The sequence below is a fragment of the Prionailurus viverrinus genome, chromosome E2 (assembly GCF_022837055.1).
Source record: "Prionailurus viverrinus isolate Anna chromosome E2, UM_Priviv_1.0, whole genome shotgun sequence".
Classification (NCBI taxonomy): Eukaryota; Metazoa; Chordata; class Mammalia; order Carnivora; family Felidae; genus Prionailurus; species Prionailurus viverrinus.
Window position 1 is genome coordinate 50125070 of NC_062575.1, and position 19963 is coordinate 50145032.

At 55.3% G+C, this 19963-nt stretch overlaps 1 protein-coding gene across 2 annotated transcripts; it reads right to left on the reverse strand.

Moving 5' to 3' along the window:
* Nucleotides 1-4327: 4327 nt before the first annotated feature.
* CADM4 (cell adhesion molecule 4) lies at nt 4328-18712 on the reverse strand. 2 transcript variants are annotated; one of them, XM_047837040.1, is made up of 9 exons: nt 18595-18712; nt 9020-9166; nt 8542-8694; nt 8157-8291; nt 7619-7783; nt 7399-7489; nt 6852-7024; nt 5908-6036; nt 4328-5364 (listed from the first exon to the last, which is right to left on the reverse strand). In XM_047837040.1, the coding sequence occupies exons 1-9, from the start codon at nt 18656-18658 to the stop codon at nt 5255-5257; spliced, it is 1167 nt and encodes a 388-aa protein (XP_047692996.1). In that variant the 5' UTR covers nt 18659-18712; the 3' UTR covers nt 4328-5254. The 2 variants fall into 2 exon arrangements, with proteins under 2 accessions (XP_047692996.1, XP_047692997.1); XM_047837041.1 differs by lacking the exons at nt 4328-5364; nt 5908-6036 and adding an exon at nt 6552-6690.
* Nucleotides 18713-19963: the final 1251 nt, after the last annotated feature.

Consider the following 19963-nt stretch of genomic DNA (forward strand, 5'->3'; position numbering starts at 1 on the left):
CTTCTCAGTACAAAAGGAGCTTCCAGGGCTTGACTCATGCAGTCCTTATAACTATGTTGACACAGACTGTCTCCTTTGTACAGATGAGGAAACTGAGGCACAGAGAGGGTTAACAAGTAGCTTAAGGTCACACCAACTGGTTGATGGGTGGACTAGGATTTGAAGCCATGTGATTCTACCTCTCATAAATGGCCCCTCAGCTGAAATTTTTTTTTGAAGATTCAGTGGGGCTCATTCGATACAAACCACTGGTATGTGGCAGTTACTGCAGTAACAGTGGCTGTCAATACTCCCACTCATAACCCTTTCTATACAGCCCAACCATTCCAGACTTATCATCTCTCCCTGTGCACACCAGGACTTTTCACATCTGTGGGTCTCAGCAAATCCTGCTACTGCTGCCTAGAATGTCCTCCTTCCCCACCGTCTACCTAGAGAACTCCTACTCGTTTTCCAAAGGCCACCTCAAACACAAGAACCTCTGTACTTCCTCCCAGCCCAAACACCTCTTCCAAGCCTTCTCTGAGTCCTTTCCTTCCTATCCCTCTTCACCAGTACCTCGCCACACACACACACACACGCACACACACACACACACACGCACACACACACACACACACACACACACACACACAGCAGTTCTTTTGTCTTCCACTGTAATCTTTGGCAGTAAAGAGCTAGGAAGAGCAGGTCAGGGAAAGGACTGGCAACCTCAGCTACGCCTCTTTATGCCAAGGCCCGTGCTGGGTACTGGGTATACAGTGATGGGAAATACACAATCCCTTCAAAGTCTGGAAGTCAAGTTTAATGCTGGGGACCGGAAAAAAAAAAAAAAAAAGTTAAAAGTGAAGCCTGGAGGAGGCTGAGGCATAGGAGGGCTGGTATCAGTGGTATAGGAGCTTTCTAAAGACACCCCTGAATCTGGGCTTTAAGGACAGAAGATTCATAACTGGCAGAGGAGAGTTCTTCTAATACCCTATTGCCTGTAGGGTCCCATTCAACTGAGGAGTTCTACTTTAAGCCAGGATAATTTGCCAAATTAAGTAAATAAAAGCAGACAATGCTAGGTTAAATGTGAATTTCAGATAAACAACAGAAAATTATTTAATATACATAGGTTCCAAGCAGTATTTGGGATAAACATTTCTAAAAGATTATTTATCTGAAATTCAAATTTTAAGTGGATGTTCTATGTTACCTGGCAACCACACACTACAATCAGGACTACCCAGGAGATTACCTGGAGACCCTGCTCACCAGTCCAGCCTACCCTCCCCCAAGCCCACATCACACAAGGACCCTTCCAGCGTACTCCAGATGTTAGGTGGAAGCATTCTTTGGTGCAGTCCCATTCCTATAAGGACTATGGTGGCCATACTGGCTTCCACAATTTTAAAGGGTTATAAATGACACTCCCTCGCTACCACAGGGAAAACACAGTGCCAAGACCCCACTACATTCTGAACCTACAGCAACCAACTCCCAAGATGCCCTGTGAGAACATAAAAGGAACCCGTTCCCACAATGGGAGGGCAAGGAGGCCAGAGCAAAACCTTACAACAGACAATAAGGACCAGTCCCCACAATGCCCTGCGGCAATTCTTCCCAGGATGCCTTGGGCCTATAATGACCGCCTTTCAAGGTGCTCTGCGTCGAAGCACTCCAAGCGTCCAAGATGCTGAGCGGAAGGTGTGTGACAAAACGGGCCGGTTTCCCAAAAGGAGCTACAATAATCCTTCCCAGAATGCACCAGGCCCATAACGACTAGCAGACCGACTCCCACAATGCCTTAGGGCGGGGCGTCCCGTTTCCCCAGGATGCCCCAGGGCTGCACGGAGCCGTGTTGGGGGAGAAAGGGGAGCCTGGGTCTCGCCCTCCGGCCATGATGGGCCAAGACCGCTGCCAGCTCGCCCCGGTGATGGGAGCCGTAACTCCCATCATGCAGCGGTGCCGTAGCGCCCGCTTCCCAGCATGCCCCGCGCACCCCTATCCCTATCCCGGACACTCACCGGCACTAGCTGCCCCCGCTCTGGCTCGGCGGCGGCGGCTGCACGCCCGAGCTCTGCGCGTGCGCTGCAAGTCGGGTAGGAGGGTGTACAAGCGGCGTGAAGCGCCTAGGGCGCTTGCGCGGCGAGGTGGACCATTCCCATTGCACAGTGGGGAGAGGGGCTCTCCGAGTCGGGCCATCGACTAGGCCCGCGCAGGGGCTTCCGGACTTTGCCCCTTGCTGTCCAGGTTTACTTGGTACAGTCCGCAGCTAGACGGAACTAGAAACTGCGAGGCTTGCGCGTGCGTGAGCAAGCAGGAACGCGCCTTACAGAAAATGAGATGAGCTAGGGGTTGGGGGCGCCAACTAGGCTTGGATCTTGGATTTGAGGCTTATTTGCATAACCTTAGCGCGGGACAATGGGAGCCCTACGGCGCTGAAGGGGTGATTTGCATATTCCCCGGAGAGGCTGTACTCCCGAACGTCGTGATTAGCATATAGGGGGAGAGGGCTGGCGGGGGGCGCGCCTGAGCAAAGCGCATGCGCTGACGGATTGCGGACTAGCGAGTGGCCTTGTTTTAGTTGGCGTCAGTTTGCATCCGGAGAGGGGGCGCAATGGCCAAGACACTTACTAACTCTCACAAACCCCTTCCCCCACCACCATCAGAAATATTTATTGCCGTCGTCTGTGTCAAGCCCTGTGTTGGTGGGCACCGTGGTTTCCGCAGTGAACGAGACATACCTGGCCCCTATCCTGGCACCCCAATCAAAGGAAGGAGATCCACACAAAATCAGAACCACAACCCAGAGTGGTCAGATTTGGGATGAGTGAAGCATAGGAAGCTGTGGGAGCCAGAGGAAGTGCCTGCCCCAGCCTGGAAAGGCTTCCAAGAGGTGGTGATCTTTAAGCCAAGGATGAATAGAAGCCAACTATAGAATAGGAGTCCTGGCACAGGGAACAGCAAGGGCAGAAGCCTACAGGCAAAAAGTAGTGCATGGTTTGATTGAGAAAGCGATAGCAGCTACGTATGCCTGAAACAGAATTAAGAGAGGAGAAAGGCTCCTAAAGGTAGAGTTAAGAGCTCTGACTATACAGTTTGACGGCATAGGAAGCCACTGCAGTATTCCAGGCTTTTATAATTGACTTATATTTTAGCTCACAACTCTCAAGAGCTCCCATTATACTTAAATCAAACGTTATCATGGCCCAGGGGCTATACATGTGGTCTGTTCCTACTTGTCTCTGACTTCACCCACCTCTTTATCCACCCCTGTGTACCTCTACTTCCCCTCAAACACCAGTGCCTACCACCTCAGGCCTTTGCCATTGCTGTTCCCTTTGCCTGAAAATGCTTTTCCCTCTGATCTTTGACTCATCATTCATATCTTGGCACAGGTGTCAAACAGGCTCTTCCTGATCTTTCAAAGATGGCACGTCGGAATTTGCATTAGAGAAATGAGCAGGCTTGTGGATAAAGCAGGATTGGCCACGAGTTGATGGTTGTGGGAGCTGGGGTGAAGGGTGCATGGGACTTCATAGTCCTGTGCTGTCTACTTCTGTATTTGAAGTTTTCTATAATAAATTAATAGTACCCCATCCCCTCACTCTGCATTTTATCTTAAGAGTACTTATGGCAAGCTGAAATTAAAGGTTTTTTGCTTCCTGTTTTCCTCATGGAAGCTTTGTGAGGGTAAGAAAGGAGTCACCCTTTTTCCTTCAGTCCTCAGTGCCTAGAAACAGGATCAAGTTTCAGATTAGTACGAAGCCATCTAGAACACCCAACATTTGCCTATTTTATTCATCATGGCATCTCCAGATCTTTGGGCAGCACCTGGCACAAAGAAAGAGGTCAGTGTATTTTTTAATCTAAATTTAGGATCACTCATTTAAAATTTAGTCGAATGAATGAGGGGCCAGGAGTGCCAGGCTAAGGGGGCTTGACTTGACCTAGAGGTGATGGGGAGCTGGGGAAAGATTTTGAGCAGAGCAGGCACAGGTTTTGACAGGGCGAGATGTGAGTTAATTGAAAGGTCCTTTGGAGATTGATTTCCGGGTTAGAGGTAAACCAGGGGAAGGATCTGGGCCTTTGGCCGAGGACAGGGTAGCTCAGTGGCTGATGACTCAAGACTCAGTGGCTTTTGGCCGAAGGAGTGGCCAGGGAAAAAACCAGATTTCTTGGAAGGGTGGAGGTGCCCCTGAAGAGGTAAGGAACTTCTCCTGGCTTGTACTATCCACCAACAACCATCTTACTTCTCCCCCTCCTCCCTCCTTTAATTCAGTTCCCCTCCCAACATAGTGCAGCTCTGGGCAGAGGGACAGACACACAGCCACCCCAGACACTTGTTCTCTCCTCAGTTTAATGGTGGTTAGTGGGATTGCCAAACCCCCTCCCCGTTCCCCTCCCCGCCCCGTACAAAATGTGTGTGTTTCTTTTTTAAACAAGAAAAAGGGGGCAAAAGCCAGGAATGAGGGGAGGGGGGTGCAATCTGATATTTTCATACAGATTTTTAATTTTTTTTTAATATATTATATATAAAACCATAGAGACCAACGCACCCCCCAGACTCCTTTCCCTCTCCCTGGAGGGCCTGGAGGAGAGATGGGGAAGGCCCCCCCAGGAGTGGGTGGACAGAGAGACAAATATGGATAGGACAGATATGGGGGGAGGAGGTGGGGAAGGGGAGCCCAGGAACCTGGGGATTGGAGAAAAGGGTTGGGGCTGTCTCCCTCACCGCCCCCATCAAAGTTATGACACAAAGACACAGAATCCCTGTTTCCATGCCCTCCCCCCCCACCCTTACCCCCACCGTGCAAACATGGCTTTGCAAAGAGGTGCCCAGAGCTCTGTGGAACTCCTACAATGGCTGGCATGGGGTCTGGGACCCCCAAAGAAATCTGTGTTCCCCTTCCCTGCCCACCCCACCCTTCCCAGAATCTGATCCCCTCCCCACAAGACCTGGTTCTGCAGCCTAGGGGCCCTGGCCTTCCCCCAGTTATCTTCCCCCAACCCAATCCCTACCGCCCTCCCTGGACTTGGGGGGTCCGGACCTTTGGCCCCTGCCCCCTGGGGGGCCCAGGCCTCTAGGCCCTTGCTTCTGGCCCTTGCAGAGACCTGGGATCCGACACCCCCCATCCCTGCCCAAGCGTCTGAGGTGTTAGTGGTGGGGGGAGAAGCCCACCATCCCAGACTCTGGTAAATGTCTTTGCAGCTGGCAGTGGGGTGGACCCCAGCCCAGGCCCAGGCCCAGGCCCGGGTGGAGGTGGGGTCAGATGAAGAATTCTTCTTTCCTCTTGTGTCCGTCGCTGCCATTGAGAAAGGCTTCTCTTGCTTCTCCCTGCTCATCCAGGCCACTGGCCTCGTGGGTCAGATAGGAGCCTGAGGGGTGACAGACCCCCAGACAGAGGTGACATATATGTGGACCCAGGAGTTGGACAGAAATATACGGGAAGGGGAGACAGACAAGACATACCAGGCGAAGGAAGAGGGAGAAACGGAACATTCAGGGAGGGAATCAAGTGCAGGGGATTGCAAAACAGGGGCAGAGAAAGAGGTAAAAGCAGAATTAGGAAGACTCTGAAAGTTCAAAGAAAGACCAACCCTTATCTGTTCTCCTGGTGGTGTCCCCTTACTCTGCTCCCAACGAATCCAACAATTTAGGGAGATGAATTGTTTTATTCAAACTCTTGGCCTTAATTTCACCTTCAGTGTTTCACCCCTTTCAGAGTCAAGGCCGAAAAGTCAGCCCGGAATCTTGGCCTCAGGTCCCGCCAGGTTTCGAATCCCGGCTCTAGGTTCCGCCCTCTTATCCTCTGGGCTGTACGCCCTCCCGCTTTGCAACCCGGGCTCTAGGGCCCCGCCCTTCCCGAATCCCACAACCAACCACACCCCCTGCAGAATTCAGTCCCCGCCCCCACTCACCCTTCTGCCGTACAGAGCACCAGACCATGCCCACCAGCACACATATGATCAGAAACACCAGTAGCGCCAGGATGCCGCCCACAATGGCGTAGGGCACCGACGTCTGAGCCTCTACCACCGCACCCGGGTCTGCCAGAGGGACAGGGCGCAGGACCAGGTCATCAGAGCACAGTCCCAGCCTGGCCCCATCGCTGCTGCTCTTGCAAACCAATCCACACAACTAACCGCGCTTTTACGTGTCACGCCCCTCAAACTACTGCCACGCCTGGCCCCTTGTCCTGGTTCCACTCTTTCCTGATGCTCCACTTCCACAAAGAACGCGTGTGTTGGTTTGTACACTGGCCCTAACCAGCCCCTGAATCATTTTGCCAGTACTACCCCACTCCCTCCCCCCACCACTCCCCAAAGAGCAGAAACAGCACATCTCTTTTCGTTCGATTCCTTTGACCCACAGAACCTGAGGTCCAAGTCCCTTCCCATCTTGTCTAAAACGCTCCAGGTATTTAAAAATGCTGAGCTAGGGCCCAGCAACTTCCAAAATTCGTGCTCCACTGTCATAAGAGCTAAACACATAGCACTTATTTTGTGCTAGGGACCATTCCAACCGCTTTATATATTTAGCTCATATATAATCTTCACACCCCTATGAGGTAGGTGCTATTGTTTATTTCTGCTTAACCAATGAGGGAACTAAGGCGCAGAGTTACGCGCAATAGGATGCTGCAGAGCCCAGTCTGAACCCAGGCGGTCGGTCTGGTCGCAGAACTCCCGGAATTCAGTTGGCTGTGGACCCCAAAGAATCACCCTTTGCCAACAGGCCCCTCAAACACCCCTGCAGGCCTTGAACCATCCAACCCAGCTCGCCCATTCCCAAGACCCCCTGCCTCCCAGGACGAGCAGAGACCTCCTCCCCCGCCCCCAGGCCTGCGGCTGCGTGCCCTCACCGTAGACCACGAGTACATAGAGCGCCCTCGCGTGGCCGTGCTTGTTCGACGCCTCGCAAGTGTAGGTGCCATTATCTGCGGATACCAAGCCAGGCAGCGTAAGCGTCTCCCCGACCGCCTCGGCGCGCTCTGGCAAAGACTCATTCCCGCGGTTCCAGCGGATCTGGTTTGGCCTGGGCGTGAGGGAAGTATAGTCAGAGTTAGGGACACAGGTGCCAGCATCCAATTCTGACTTCTCGGTAATCTAGATATGTAGTATCTGCCAGTAAGAGGCTCCTTACTCTCCCCATCCTAACCAATAAAACCAACAGTCCCGGGCACAGCTTCCACCCATCACCGGAGTCTCAAGAATCCTAGCCTCCTGTCCCCCGCCCGTTCCACTATCAGAATTCAGGAGTCCAGGGCCCCACAGCCTCCCCCCTTCAGGACGCAGAAGTCCGAGCCCCAGCCCCTCTGTTCGCCCAGTCCCCTCTTTCCCGAGACACAGGTGTCCAGGTCCCCGGTCCCTTCTCCTCAGGACCCAGGAGTCTCGGGTCCAAGAGCTCACCTGGGGTTCCCTGTTACAGCACACGTTAGCACCAGCGTGTCTCCCTCCCTCACTACAGCTTGGGAGGCATGGATCCGGGCCGTGGGGGAGTCTGTGGGCGGAAGTGAGATGGGAGAGTGGTGGTCTGGGTCATCTCGCGGGGCTAGAAACCCTCCCGGGGGCAAGCGGCTGGCGTTGGGACCCTCCGGCCCCCCCGCGTCCCGGCCCGCCGGGCACTTACACTGCACGTCCAGCACGTACTGCGTCTGCTTGCTGTGTCCGGAGGGCAGCGCCTGGTTCTGCGCCTCGCAGATGACGATACCGCCGTCGTCCTTGCGGTCCACACGAAACCGCACTGTGCTCGCCACGCTCCAGACTTTGCCATTTTCCTGGCCGCTGCTCACTCCTGCCAGGCAGGGCCGGGACTCGGTCAGGCCAGGATTCCGGCCCCGCCCACCCCCAGCCCAAACCAAAGCAGGCTATTTGCCAAGCTCCGCCTCTTACCCACAGGCCTCGCCTCCAGTCCCCCAAGCCACGCCCTCCCCGAACGTAGCCCGCAGCCCCAGGTGCCTCTTCCCAAAGCCCCTCCCTCTTTCACTCCCAAGCCCTCTCATCTGTCAATTCCTTCCGTAGCAGCATATTGGGTGGCCAGGGTCAGCGAAACCTGTGCGCTCTTCTCCAAGCCCCGCGCACTTATAAGCCAGCAGGTCCCAAGACCCGCTTCCTCTCAGTCCCACCCCTCGCCGGCACTTCCCCGGTGACCCCACCCCAGGTAGTACCTTTCAGCTCCTTGCGGTCCCGGTACCAGCGCAGGACAGCGGCGGGGCGGGACCGAGGAACCAGGCAGCTGAGCTCCACCTCGCCTCCCTCCACCGCCTGCTCCCGGACCTCCACCACGGGATTCTCTGGGGCCACTGCAGGGAGAAAGGGGTTAGGGGGGCGGTCAGCGGTGGCACTGAGGTGGACTCAAAGAAACTAGGTGCCACAAGGGTCCCAGGTGGCAGGGGTCAAACACAGGCTGGAGGTCAGGAAGACCGGCCGTGTTTCCTGGGGGCAGGTGTCGAGGAGGTTAAAAACAACCAGATTTAAAAATCAGGTCTCAGGATAAGGGACAAGCGGAGGAGAAAGGAGGAGGGGACGAGTTTGAGGAGGGAGAGGCGTTACCCAATACAGTAAGCGTGGCAATCTGGTGGTGGGTATCCTCCGTGTAGAGCTGGCAGAAATAGCCCCCCTCGTCCTCCAGGCGGGCATCTGAGAGCCGGATCCGCACGCGGCGCGGAGAGAACTCCTCAAGCTGGAAACGCTCATCCTTCAGGGCTAGACAGAAGGAACAGGAAGGAGTGAACCTAGGGAATTCTGGCTCCCCGGACCTGCCCTTCCTCCAGAAGCTTACAGTCCTGCGCTCTGCCCCTTTTCCCCATCCAGCCATACCCGTGCATCTCAGGGACCCCCACCTGTGACTCCCTTGGGGACCCAGAATGATCCAGGCCCTCATGCCCACAGGACCAGTTGTCCAGGCCCCTAGCTCCATGCTCTGTCGGGACCCGAGTCCACACTCTCCCCTCTGTCCTTTTTCAGGACACAGGGGTCAGGCCCCAGTCCTTCTCCTTCAAGACTCAGGATTTCCTACCCCAGCACTCACCGCGGGTGCCGTTGAAGAAGAGGGTCTGCCGGGCTGGGTTCTGAATGACAACTATGGATCCATCGTACTGGTGCAGCCGGCAGGTTATCTCGGCCACCCCTCCCTCAGCCACGGTCACATTCTCTGTCTGTACTTCCTGTCCAGCCCCTGGACCAGCAGACAGAGAGACAGGATAGGAGACTCGTTGAGGGCTGCGATTCAGTCTTTTCTCTCTCCCCCGTTCCTCCCCCATCCAAATCGCCAATCTCTCTCTTTCCCCTCTCATTCAGTTCCTTGCAGCCAACATTTCCCGAGGGCTGGATTCTGGGAGGTAAAGACAAGCTGCTCCAGAGAAGCTACAGTCACGATCCAGTGGTATGTGCTCTAATGGGGACAGCACAGAGCACACGGGGAGCCCAGAGGAAGGGGAGACTAAGGCTGCCTAGGGAGATGGGTGATCAGAGAAGGTTCTGGAAGAAAGCTCCATTGGATCCAGATTTTAGAGTGAGCAGTTCACCAGGTGTGGGAAACTGCTATGTGTTCACCAAATCCCACCTTTCACACCTGGGCACCCGTTGTAATTTGTCTGCAGTGATGGCCACAATATTCTTCCCATCCCTGCATATGCCCTTTGTAAGTTGACTTTGCCCCTCCTCTGTCATAAAGCAGGCACTCTGATCCTGTTGATCTGGGCAGGCCCTGTGACTTGCTTTGACCAACCACTTGCTTTGACTTGTTTTGATCACATTTCCTAAAAGTGATACTGTATGGGTTCTCGAGCCTAGCGTTTCTATTCGTGCCCTCTTGCTGCCCTGAGACCATCAGGTAAAGATGCCTGGACTAGCTTCCCTGAGGGTAAGGGACCACATGGAGAGAGAAATCCAGCCAGTAGCCAGCACCAACTGCCGGTCATGTGAGTGAGGCCATCCTGGCCCATCCAGCCCCAAGTGACTGCAGCCACATGAGTGACTCCAGCTGAGACCCAGAGATGAACTGCCCAACCAACTCAGTCCAGATCGCTGACTCCCAGAGTTATTTCCCAGAGCAAATAACCATGATTGTTGTTTAAAGCCACTACATTTTGGAGGGTCCCTTATACCACCAGAGTTAACTGGTAGGACACACGATTGGACTACATTTCCTCAGATCCCTTGTACTTAGTTGGGATCACGTGGCTGGTTTCTGGCCAGTGGGATGTAGGTGGAACAGAGAAACACCTCTTCCAGGCTGGCTCATGTCAATCACAGTCGTTCTTGCTGGCTGAATGGAGAGGACCCCAAGGAGCCTGTAGGAGAACAGGATCACAAGCTGGAAGGAGCCCAGGGCCCTGACTGCCCGCTGTGACCTGCCTGCACAGGACTGCAACGTGAATGAGAAATTCACTTTTTTGTTAAGCCGTTGGGATTTCGGGGCTGTTGTTATTGCGGTTAACCTACCCCGATTAATCCATCAGAGGAGGAAGGTAGGGGATTAGTAAGGGGGTATTTTCAGCAGAGGCAGCAGCCTAGAGTACAGCTCGAAGCTGGGATTAATCAGCATCACCATCACCATCACCATTGTCATGGTCATCTTCAAAATAAAATAACCACAATAGCTACTGTTTATTAGGCACTTGCTATGCCTGTGCCAGGCTCTGTGCTAAGGGTGTTACCTCTATAATTTCCATTTAATCATCAGAGTACCCAAATAGGCACTATTAGCAATCCCCAGCTTAAAATATTTTTAATGCTTCTTTTTATTTTTGAGACGGAGAGAGAAAAACCGTGAGTAGGGGAGGGACAGGAGAGAGGGAGACACAGAATTCAAAGCAGGCTCCAGGCTCCGAGCTGTCAGCACAGAGCCCCATGTGGGGCGCGAACTCTCAACCCGTGAGATCATGACCTGAGCTGAAGTCGGACGCTTAACCGACTGAGCCACCCAGGCACCCCAATCCCCAGCTTTTTAAAATTCCCATTTCATGGGTGAGAAAGTTGGTCCAGAGAGAGAAAATGACTTGCTCAAGGTCTTAGAGTGGCAGTGGAAGGGCCGGGATCTGCATGCAGAGCTCTCTGATGCCACATTTTACATCCACATCCACCTCCTGGTTGTCTGGGTGAAATTGTGCAGCCCTGGGGAGGGGGTGTGGGATGTGCTAGTGGAGGGCCACAAAGGCCAAGCCTGGAGATTAGCTTTTACCCTGAAGGCCAGTGGAGGTTTTGAAGCAGGAAAGTGCCATGATCAGATCTGGTTATTTACCTTTAAATGTGGGCTAACTCTGGCTTCGTGTCTCTTGCATTCTGTCCCATTCATTCGAGTATTTCCTGAGCAGTAGGTAGGTGCTTAGGGGCTGGGTGCCCAGAGATGAGTCAGATGAGGTCCCTGCCCTGGAAGGCCTTCAAGATTTACAGGGAGGTAGATGCAAATCACTATAATTGACCATCAGAAGTGTTATATTCCCTGTAAGAGGGCTCGGTAACCCAATTTGGATGCTGAGGGGTAGAAAAGATTAATTCTGGAGAACGGAGGCAGAGACAGCTAGCTTTCTACCCAGCATCCATAATCCAGCATCCATAATTCTTCTTAGTAAAAGAACCCTGATTATATTTATGGTTGCCCTATGTCCAGCAGAAAAAGATATTCCCAGACTCCCTTGCAGCTAAATGAGGCCATGTGATAAAAAGTTTTGTACAAACTCGATATAAGGATAAGTGACTTCCTTGGTAATTCATATGGTAATTTCAGGAGGACTTCCTAAAGAAAAGGGACAAGTCCTTTTTCTTCCAGGTTGCCTTTATGCTGCCCGGAACTGGGATGTGATGCCTGGAGTTCTGGCAGCCACTTGACCAAGAGGACAAGGGCACGAAAGGTAGTGGAACTAAGAGCTGGAAGGTACCTGAGTCTCTGGTGATGATGTGGAGCTGCCTCCAAAGCCCTGGATGCCTGCTTCTGGACTTCTCTTAGGTTTGAATATAATGCTTTGTGCACTTAAGCCACTCTTATGGGTTGATTTGGCACTTCTTGGAATATCAACATGTCCAATCCTGGCCCCACATATTTTTTCCTCCCCATGTCTTTTTCAATCTCGGTAAATATCACGACCATCCACCCAGTTGCTCAAGCCAAAAACCTTTCCCTCTCTCTAACATCCATTCCATCAGCAAGATCTATCCATCTACCTCTAAAACATATCCCAAATCAGTTCATCTTTTTACCGCCACCCTAGTCCAATGACACGGTCTCTTACCTTGACCTTTAAGAGCTACGCAGGGGTCTCCCCGCTTCTACGCCTGCCTCCCCTCAGGCCATTCTCCACACAGCAGCCAGATGGAGTTTTCCAGAAGGTAAATCAGATCAAGTCACCTCTCTGCTTGAAACCCTCTGAAGGCTGGTGCCTGGATGGCTCAGTTGTTAAGCATCTGACTTCAGCTCAGGTCATGATCTCATGGTTCGTGAGTTCGAGCACCGTATTGGGTGAACATGAGCCCTGCATAGGGTGAGCTCCGCTTCTCTCTCTCTCTCTGACCCTCCTGGGATTCTCTCTCTCTCCCTCTCTCTCTCTCTCTGCCCCTCCTGGGATTCTCTCTCTCTCCCTCTCTCTCTCTCTGTCTCTCTGCCCCTCACTCACCTGCACCCTCTCTCTCTCAACAAACAAAAACAAAAGACAAACAAAAAAAACCCTGGAAGGCTGCCCATGACACTTAGGAAATAAAGTAAAATCTATATTCCTTCCCTGGACCTTGAAGGTGCTATGTGGCCTGGACCCCTTTGACCACAGTTCCAACCACCCTCCTGCTCCTCCCTTTCCTCCAGGTGCATTGGCCTTGATCTTCCTCAAATTCACTGAACTCGTTTCCACCCCATGGCCCTTGCACTTGCTCTCCCCTCTGCCTGGAATGTTCTTCACTGCCTCCTGTTGTCGTTCAGGTCTCTGCTCACATCCACACCTCCTCAGGGAGCCCTCCCTCACACCTCACACGTCCCCTTACCTCCAGAACACTTTCTGTTCTGTCCCCACTGGTTTTATTTCCTCTACAGAAATGTCACTGAAATTATCTTGGTAATGTGCGTACTCATTTACTGTGTTTGTCCCCTGCCACCAGAACACACGCCCCATGCAAGCAGGAATGTAATCCATCGGTTTCACTGCTGTACCCCTCCTCCCTAGAAGTGTCCCTGAAGCTAGATAAGTGTCTGGGAGATTGACGGATGAATAGCGTGTGCTGGGCACGATTTCATTTCAACCTCACAACGACTCTGTGACATCATTATCCTCATGGTAGACACCTGGGTTGATCCCAGCTGGACCACTGGCCATCTTTGTGACCTTGGGCAAGCGGCATGACTTTTCTGAGCCTCAGATGCCCTGTCTGTAACATGGGGATGATGCCAGTGCCTTGTCTCCTAGGGATCAGCCCAGTGCCCAAAGCTCAGGGAGCCCTTCCTGCAAAGCTACTGTTATTACAACTCCGGAAACATGCCTGTGCACATGAAAACTGGCCTGCCTGCACATCCTGGTGCTTAAAAAACAAAACAAAGCAAAGCAAAGCAAAACAAAACAGAACAAAAACATCCTGAAGCCTAGCCATTGATCCTGGACCTCAGGGCTAACCCAGTGCTAGCCCCCCATTTTACAGATGTGGAGAATGAGGCTCAGGGGTCCCAGGCCAAGTCAGTGGCAGAAACTCAACATCTCCTGGGAGCCATCAGGACCTCTGCATCTGCCCCCGCCCCTACCGTGCAAATTATTCCTCTGCTGTCTGCTTGAGGGTGCACATGGGGTGAGGGTGGGGGGCTTTTGTCTTGTTCCCTCCCCCTCCTGAGGAGTCAGTAACCAACAGTGTCTGTGCCTGGAATATTAATGTCCCAGGAGCTTTTGTTTCAGGGTTGGGGAGTTGGGGGGTGGTGAGGCGGGACTTGTTAGTCCGAGAGGGCTAAGCTTTTGGGACTTGGGCACTGGCCCTTTAAACGGTGTTGACAGCCTGGAGTCGTCATGGGGATGGTGCCTGGAAAAAGGGACTGGGGAGGGCTTGGGAAAGAGTGGCTGAGCAGGTGATAGGTAGAGACCCAGAATCCAGCCCTCTTCTCCTTTAGACCCAGAAGTCCAGCTCCCAACTGCCTCTTTTCCCAGGATCCAGGAGTCCAGACTCCTAGCCCCCTCCTCCAATCAGGATCCAGGAGTCTGGGTTCTCAGCCTCCTCCTCCTTCATCCCCAGAAGTCCTGAGCCCCAGCCTTCTCCCCCTTCAAACCCAGGAGTCTGGGCTTCCAGCCCCCTCCTCCTTCAGGACCCAGGAGCCAGGGGTCCAGAGTACACAGCTGGTGGATGTTTCCACGGAGACTAAACAGGGTGGGGGGAGCACTTCCTGGGTCCTGAGTCAGCGAATACCCAAGGGAGTCTCAAGGTCACGGTTCCAGGAAGGTCACAGCCACCCCCTCCGTATCCGCTCCCCGGGGGGCTCATGGCTTCATGCCTCCTTCCCCCACTTCCTCCCCTAGGGAGGTGGTACATCCCTTCGTCCTGAATGAACCCCCCCTCAGCCCCCCATCAATGGCGGAGTCCGAACATCCTCGCACAAAGCATCAATTCTTCCCCAGCTCAGCCTTGTGAAGGCGCCTGTATTCGCAGGACCTAGGCGTCAGGGTCCCAGCCCCTCCTCCCTCGGAAACCTGGAGTGGGACCCCCGGTCCCTTCCTCTCCCAGGACTCAGTAGTCTGTACCTCCATTCCTCCCACAAGACCTAGGAGTATGGATCCCCAGCCCTCTTCTCCCCTTAGACCCAGGAGTCCAAGCCCCCAGCCCCCTCCTCCTTCTGAGACACTTAGCCTTCTACCTCAGATCCCAGAGTCTAAAACCCTGACCCCTCCTCCCTCAGACCCAGGAGTCCTGGCCCCCAGCCCCCTTCTCTCCTGGAAACTTGACTGCAGGTCCACAGTCCTCAACCCTCAGAATCACAGTCCTGCCGTCCCCCAGCCTTCCGTCCCCCTCCTATCTGGGGACCAAGCATCAGGTGGGGGCGTAGGGGTGAGTCAGCAGCCTCACACACAAAGTGCCCCCTATGGCCCCCACGTTCCTGGGATATTCAGAACTCCCTAGATTCTGGGCCTCAGGCCCAGCCAGGGGGTGGGAGGTTTCCCCTGGGCGTGGGGTCATGGGGGAATTCCTGCTTCAGGAAGGGTGCAGGCCTGCACTGAGCCCTCACTGTCCTACCCTCCACCCCCAGTACCCTCTAGTCACCCGCTCCCAGGAGAGCCCAGGCTCTATCGCTGCCCTCTTGCCCCACTGAGTTACTGCAGAGGAGCCTTAGTGCCTGGTTCTCGGAGGACTATGGGCCTGGGGACTGCACTGGCAGGAACCAGTGGGTGCTTGGGTCTTGGTGCCACAGGCCATTGGGCGCTGGCGAGTCTGACTGTCTCCAAGCATCCCCCCCCCACCTCCCCCACCCAGAGAGAGAAAGCTGCCTTTGTGTTCCCCAAGACGGGGACAGGCCAGGCTCGCACGACATTAACCCACCCCGGGCCCCAACCCTGCTGTGTCTAAGGTCTTGGAATCCATTGCTGAACCTGACCCCCCGCTCTGGAGACTCAGGCATCCAGCTCATGGGTGGGTGGGGGTCAGTGACAGAAACCACCCAAGGCCTGCACCCTGGGGTGACTCATATTGGGGGCAAGGTCCCCCTGCTCTCAGAGTGACCTGTCAGAACTCTAGCAGGGAAAAGTGAGTCACTGGGGAGGAAAACATTTGGGCAACAACAAACTCCCCCTCTACAAAGCCCCCTAACTCTAAACGGTCGCTCTGTCTTTTCTCTGTATCTGGGTATCCGTTCCCTCTGCCCCTCTCTGCTCTATCCAATTCCCGGCCTGTGGATCTCTGGTTCTGCCTGCGTGCATCTGGTCAGGCAACGCATCTCTCTCTCGCGCTTCCTCTCGCCTGCCCACCCTGGGCCCTTCTTTCCTTTGGCATCAATCTCCTCCTCCTTCTCTGGTATTCTTGGCAGATGTGGGAGCCAGGAAAGAGAATTCGGTTTTGGAAGGGCACACAGGGACCCCCATCTTCCTTCGTGCTGGCTGGCCAAAGTGAGAGAGGAAAGGGGTGACTGAGAGGAAGATGATGGAGGGACCGTGAGCAACGCCTGAAATCTGGCAGCCAAGGTCATTCAGAAATATCCAGTGAAAAGGAAAGCAGACAGGGCCCTCTGATACCAGGTACCCCAGCCCCCTAGCCCACGCCGTACGGAAGGGGGAAAGTGAGGCTCAGAGAAGGGCAGGGACTGACATAAAATCACACCAGACAGGCTGGCTCCTCAGCTCCCAGTCCAGAGTGCTCCCCGTGACACCCAGCTCTCTCCCAACTTGGAACGCCCCATGCCATTTAATTTAGCGAAAGTTTAGAGAAGTAAGATGCAGGTGCCAGGAAGCAGCGACTTGAACATGAAACAAGAAACAAGCCTCTAGAGCTACCTCCCAGGAGCGCTGGAGAAAAGACTCCTGAACTGGGCAAAGCCGTCATCTTAGGTTCTGATTCTGAGAGAATCCATCCCATGATTCTAAGCTGTCAAGATTCCAGATGTCAGAGGTGTCAAGACTTAGGATCTCCCGGAGGTCAAGATCTCAGAATTGTAAAGCTGTCAAGAGGCTAGAATCCTAACGCTGTCAAGGTTCTAGAATTTGAAAGGTGGCAAGATTCTAAAGACTCGGGGATTCTAGAGTCCTAAAGACGCCGGTGTTTTCAAACACCCTCAGGTTCTTTGTTTACTGGATTCATTGGTTCTAGGATTCTATGAACCTGGTTCAGGAGCCTAAAAGAAGACAGAATAATAAAACTGGAGGGCATGTAGCTAAGGTACCAAAGCGCTCATGGGGAGCAGGGCGGGGGGGGGGGGGTTGTGGCTTGTCTGCTGCAAAGAAAGAAGGAGATGGTAAAAGTTCCAAGCAATGGCAGAAGACTTTAGAAGAAAGCAAGGTGCAGCGTGAGAGGTCGGCTTTGCCCCTCTGGCCTTGTCCTGAGGAGAGGGAGGCTGTGCCCCAAACCCTGCGGTGCGGGATGTGTAACCGCACCCAGTTCGCCAGAAACCCCTTGGGAGGTCCGAGCTGGAGTTCCCTTTCAGGTCACTGGGTTCAACACTTTACAGAAAGGGGAACTGAGGCCCAGAGAGAGGAGGGGGCTTGAGGTCGGCTGCTGGGGCAAATGGCAGGAGGCAGGATGTAAATAAACCCTGGCCCCCAGCCCTGTGCCATCTGGCTACACACCTCTCCCAAATCTCTCCCTAGCATCCTGCCCTCCACTTCTGCCCAGCCACCTCCCAGCCATCCATTCCTCCTAAGAGCGGCCTCACCCGCTGGGGAGGGGGTGACCTGTGGCAGGTTTGAGGCACACGCAGTGTGAGAGTGTGAGTGTGTAGGTGACGTTTCCTGACCTTGTCCCCAGCCTCAGGGTCACCCTATCGTGGAGGTGTCCGGCTTTTCACAGTGTGTGATGTGGCTATGTGGATGGCTCCCTAGATGTCCTGGAGGGGGGCTTCTCTGTAAGTTATGGTCTGGGTGTGTGAATGGGGGGGGGCAGCATTTGCGAGGCATTTGCTGAATCCACGTGTGTGCCCACATGCCAAGGTTCCTCACACACTTCCCAACACGCACACACGCATACACACACACACACACACACACACACACACACACACTTCCCTCCAAGGCCGTTCAGGATGCCCTGTCTGACTCAATTCCTCTCCAGGGCACAGAGGGATGAAGGGGTGCAGGAATTAAGGATGGGGTCAGGGAGGTTGTAAGGGTAAAGGGGGGAGCAGAGAGATGGGGGACAGGGGGACACTGGGACAGAGAGGCGGGGATGGATAGTGGGGGGAATGAAGAAGAGAGGTGACAGAGGGGGCTAGAGAAACGGGCAGGAAAGATAGGGGATAGAGACAAGGGGATGGGACAGATGGGGGACAGAGGGAAAGGGACAGAGAAACAAGGGTGACAGTGAGACAGGGACAGAGAGGGAGAATGGGGGCAGAGAGGGACAGCAGAAATACAGAGGGACAGAGAAGGAGAATAGAGAGGATGATGGGGGGACAGAGTGACCCAGTAAAAAGGGGCAGAGACCAAGGGACAGAGGTGGGGGACAAAGACAGGATGGAGAGGAGGGGGACAGGGCGGCAAGGAGAAAGGGGGACAGACAAGGGGGACAGGACTTCCAGACCGAGGGACAGAGGACAAGGGTAGGGGGACAAGGAGAGAGACTGAGGGACTCACAGACAGGCGGACAGAGGGACGCAGAGACCGAACAGAAGGACAGCGGGACCGGCCCAGAGAAGGCGGGCTTGCGGAAGGGGTGGGGGGGGGGGGGTAATGGTGGTCTCGGTCCCTTTGTCCCCGCCGGGATCCGGGCCTGTGCGGGGTGGGGGGGGGGCTGCGGCACAGCGGCCGGGGCCCGCGTCCCCCTCCCCCCGCTCGCGGCTCTCAGCTCCCGGCTCCCGGCCCGCGCTGCGCTTTGTCCCGGGGAGGGGGCCCGGCCCGGCCCCGCGCGCATTGTTCGGCCTCTGCGGCCCCGCGGCAGCCGGGCTGTCACCGCAGCGCGCCCCCCGCCCCGGCCCGGCCGGCCGACCCCGGCCCCCGACCCTACCTGGCCCCGCCGCGGCCGCCCACAGCAGCAGCAGCGGCCACTGGAAGCGCCGGGCCCGGCCCATGGTGCCGCCGCCGCCGCCGCCGCCGCCGCCGCCGCTCGCTCCCGGCCCCGCACCTGCACCGCCCGCGCCGCCCGCCCCGCCCCCGAGCCCCGCCCCCTGCCCGCCCGGGGGCGGGGCGCTGGGGCCGGGGCGGGGCCGGGGCCGGGGCGGGGCCCAGGCCGGGACCGGGGGTAGGGGGTGGGAGACCCAGGGGGCCGAGAGACGGTGGGGGTGGGGGGATGGTGGGGGTGCGGGCCCCCCAAGAGCCGGGCAGTTGCGGGCGGGGGCGTGCGGGGGATGCGGGAGAACGGGAGGGTGCTGCGTGAGGGCAGAGGTTGCGGGTGCTGTGCGAAGGGGTGAGTGTGAGTGTGTTGGTGGAAGCGTGTGCGAGGGTGCAGGTGTTGCGTGAGGGGAAGGAGGTGAGTGGTGTGTGTGAAGGCTTGGGTGTGTGTGGAGGGGAGTGTTGCGTGAGGGTGTGAGCATCGAGGGAGGGAGGAGTGTTCTGTGGGAAAGGTGAGTGTGAGAGGTGTTCTGTGGACAAGTGAGTGCAGGTGAAGGTGTCACATGACGGATTGTGACCTTAGCCACCCCGAGCTCCGGGAGGGCGGCACAGGGGTGTCTGGGCAGGTCCTGGATCTCCCAGGCAGGGCTGGGCGGGGCGGGGGTCAGGTCCCACCCTTCCTACCGTCCAGACTCCGGAATCCAGTGTTTCCACATCATGCATCACTCTCCTGAAAGGGGCCCCTGAAAGGGAACCAGCTGGAAGGAAGCCTAAGTCCTGAGCCCCAGAGAGGGAGAGGCTCCCACGCCCTAGCGTCTAGCTTCCCCACCCCTGCTTCCCCCCGCTCTTCCTGCCCCAGTCTCTTTTGTGTCCCTGACTTTCCACCCGCGCTTCCCACTTCTCTCCCATCATTGTTGCTGACTCACCCCTCCAGATTCGGGTCCCTTCTCCCTCCTGGGGAGTGGTCTCCCTGAGCCCACTTCTGTGGGACCTTGTAGACCCGGTGCAAGTTTATCACCCTTAGAACCCGGGAAGAGTGAGAAACGACGGAAGGTAGGAGACCGCGACCTCTCCCAGGCCCGTGTGACAGTCAGATAAACGGAGACATCCCAACTTTGAAAACCCTTGCTCTTTACCTCCATCGCTACCGGAGTGTTCTACATTCAGGCCCACCAGGGGACTTCAGCTCCAGATACCCTTTCTGTCCTCGGTGTCCAGCTCCCAGCATCCTCTCTGTCTTCGGGACCCAGACTCCCATCAAGCTCTGCGTCCGCAGGATCACCCTTCTAAGCAACCCCTCTCCTTTTCCATTCTCAGTTCACCTT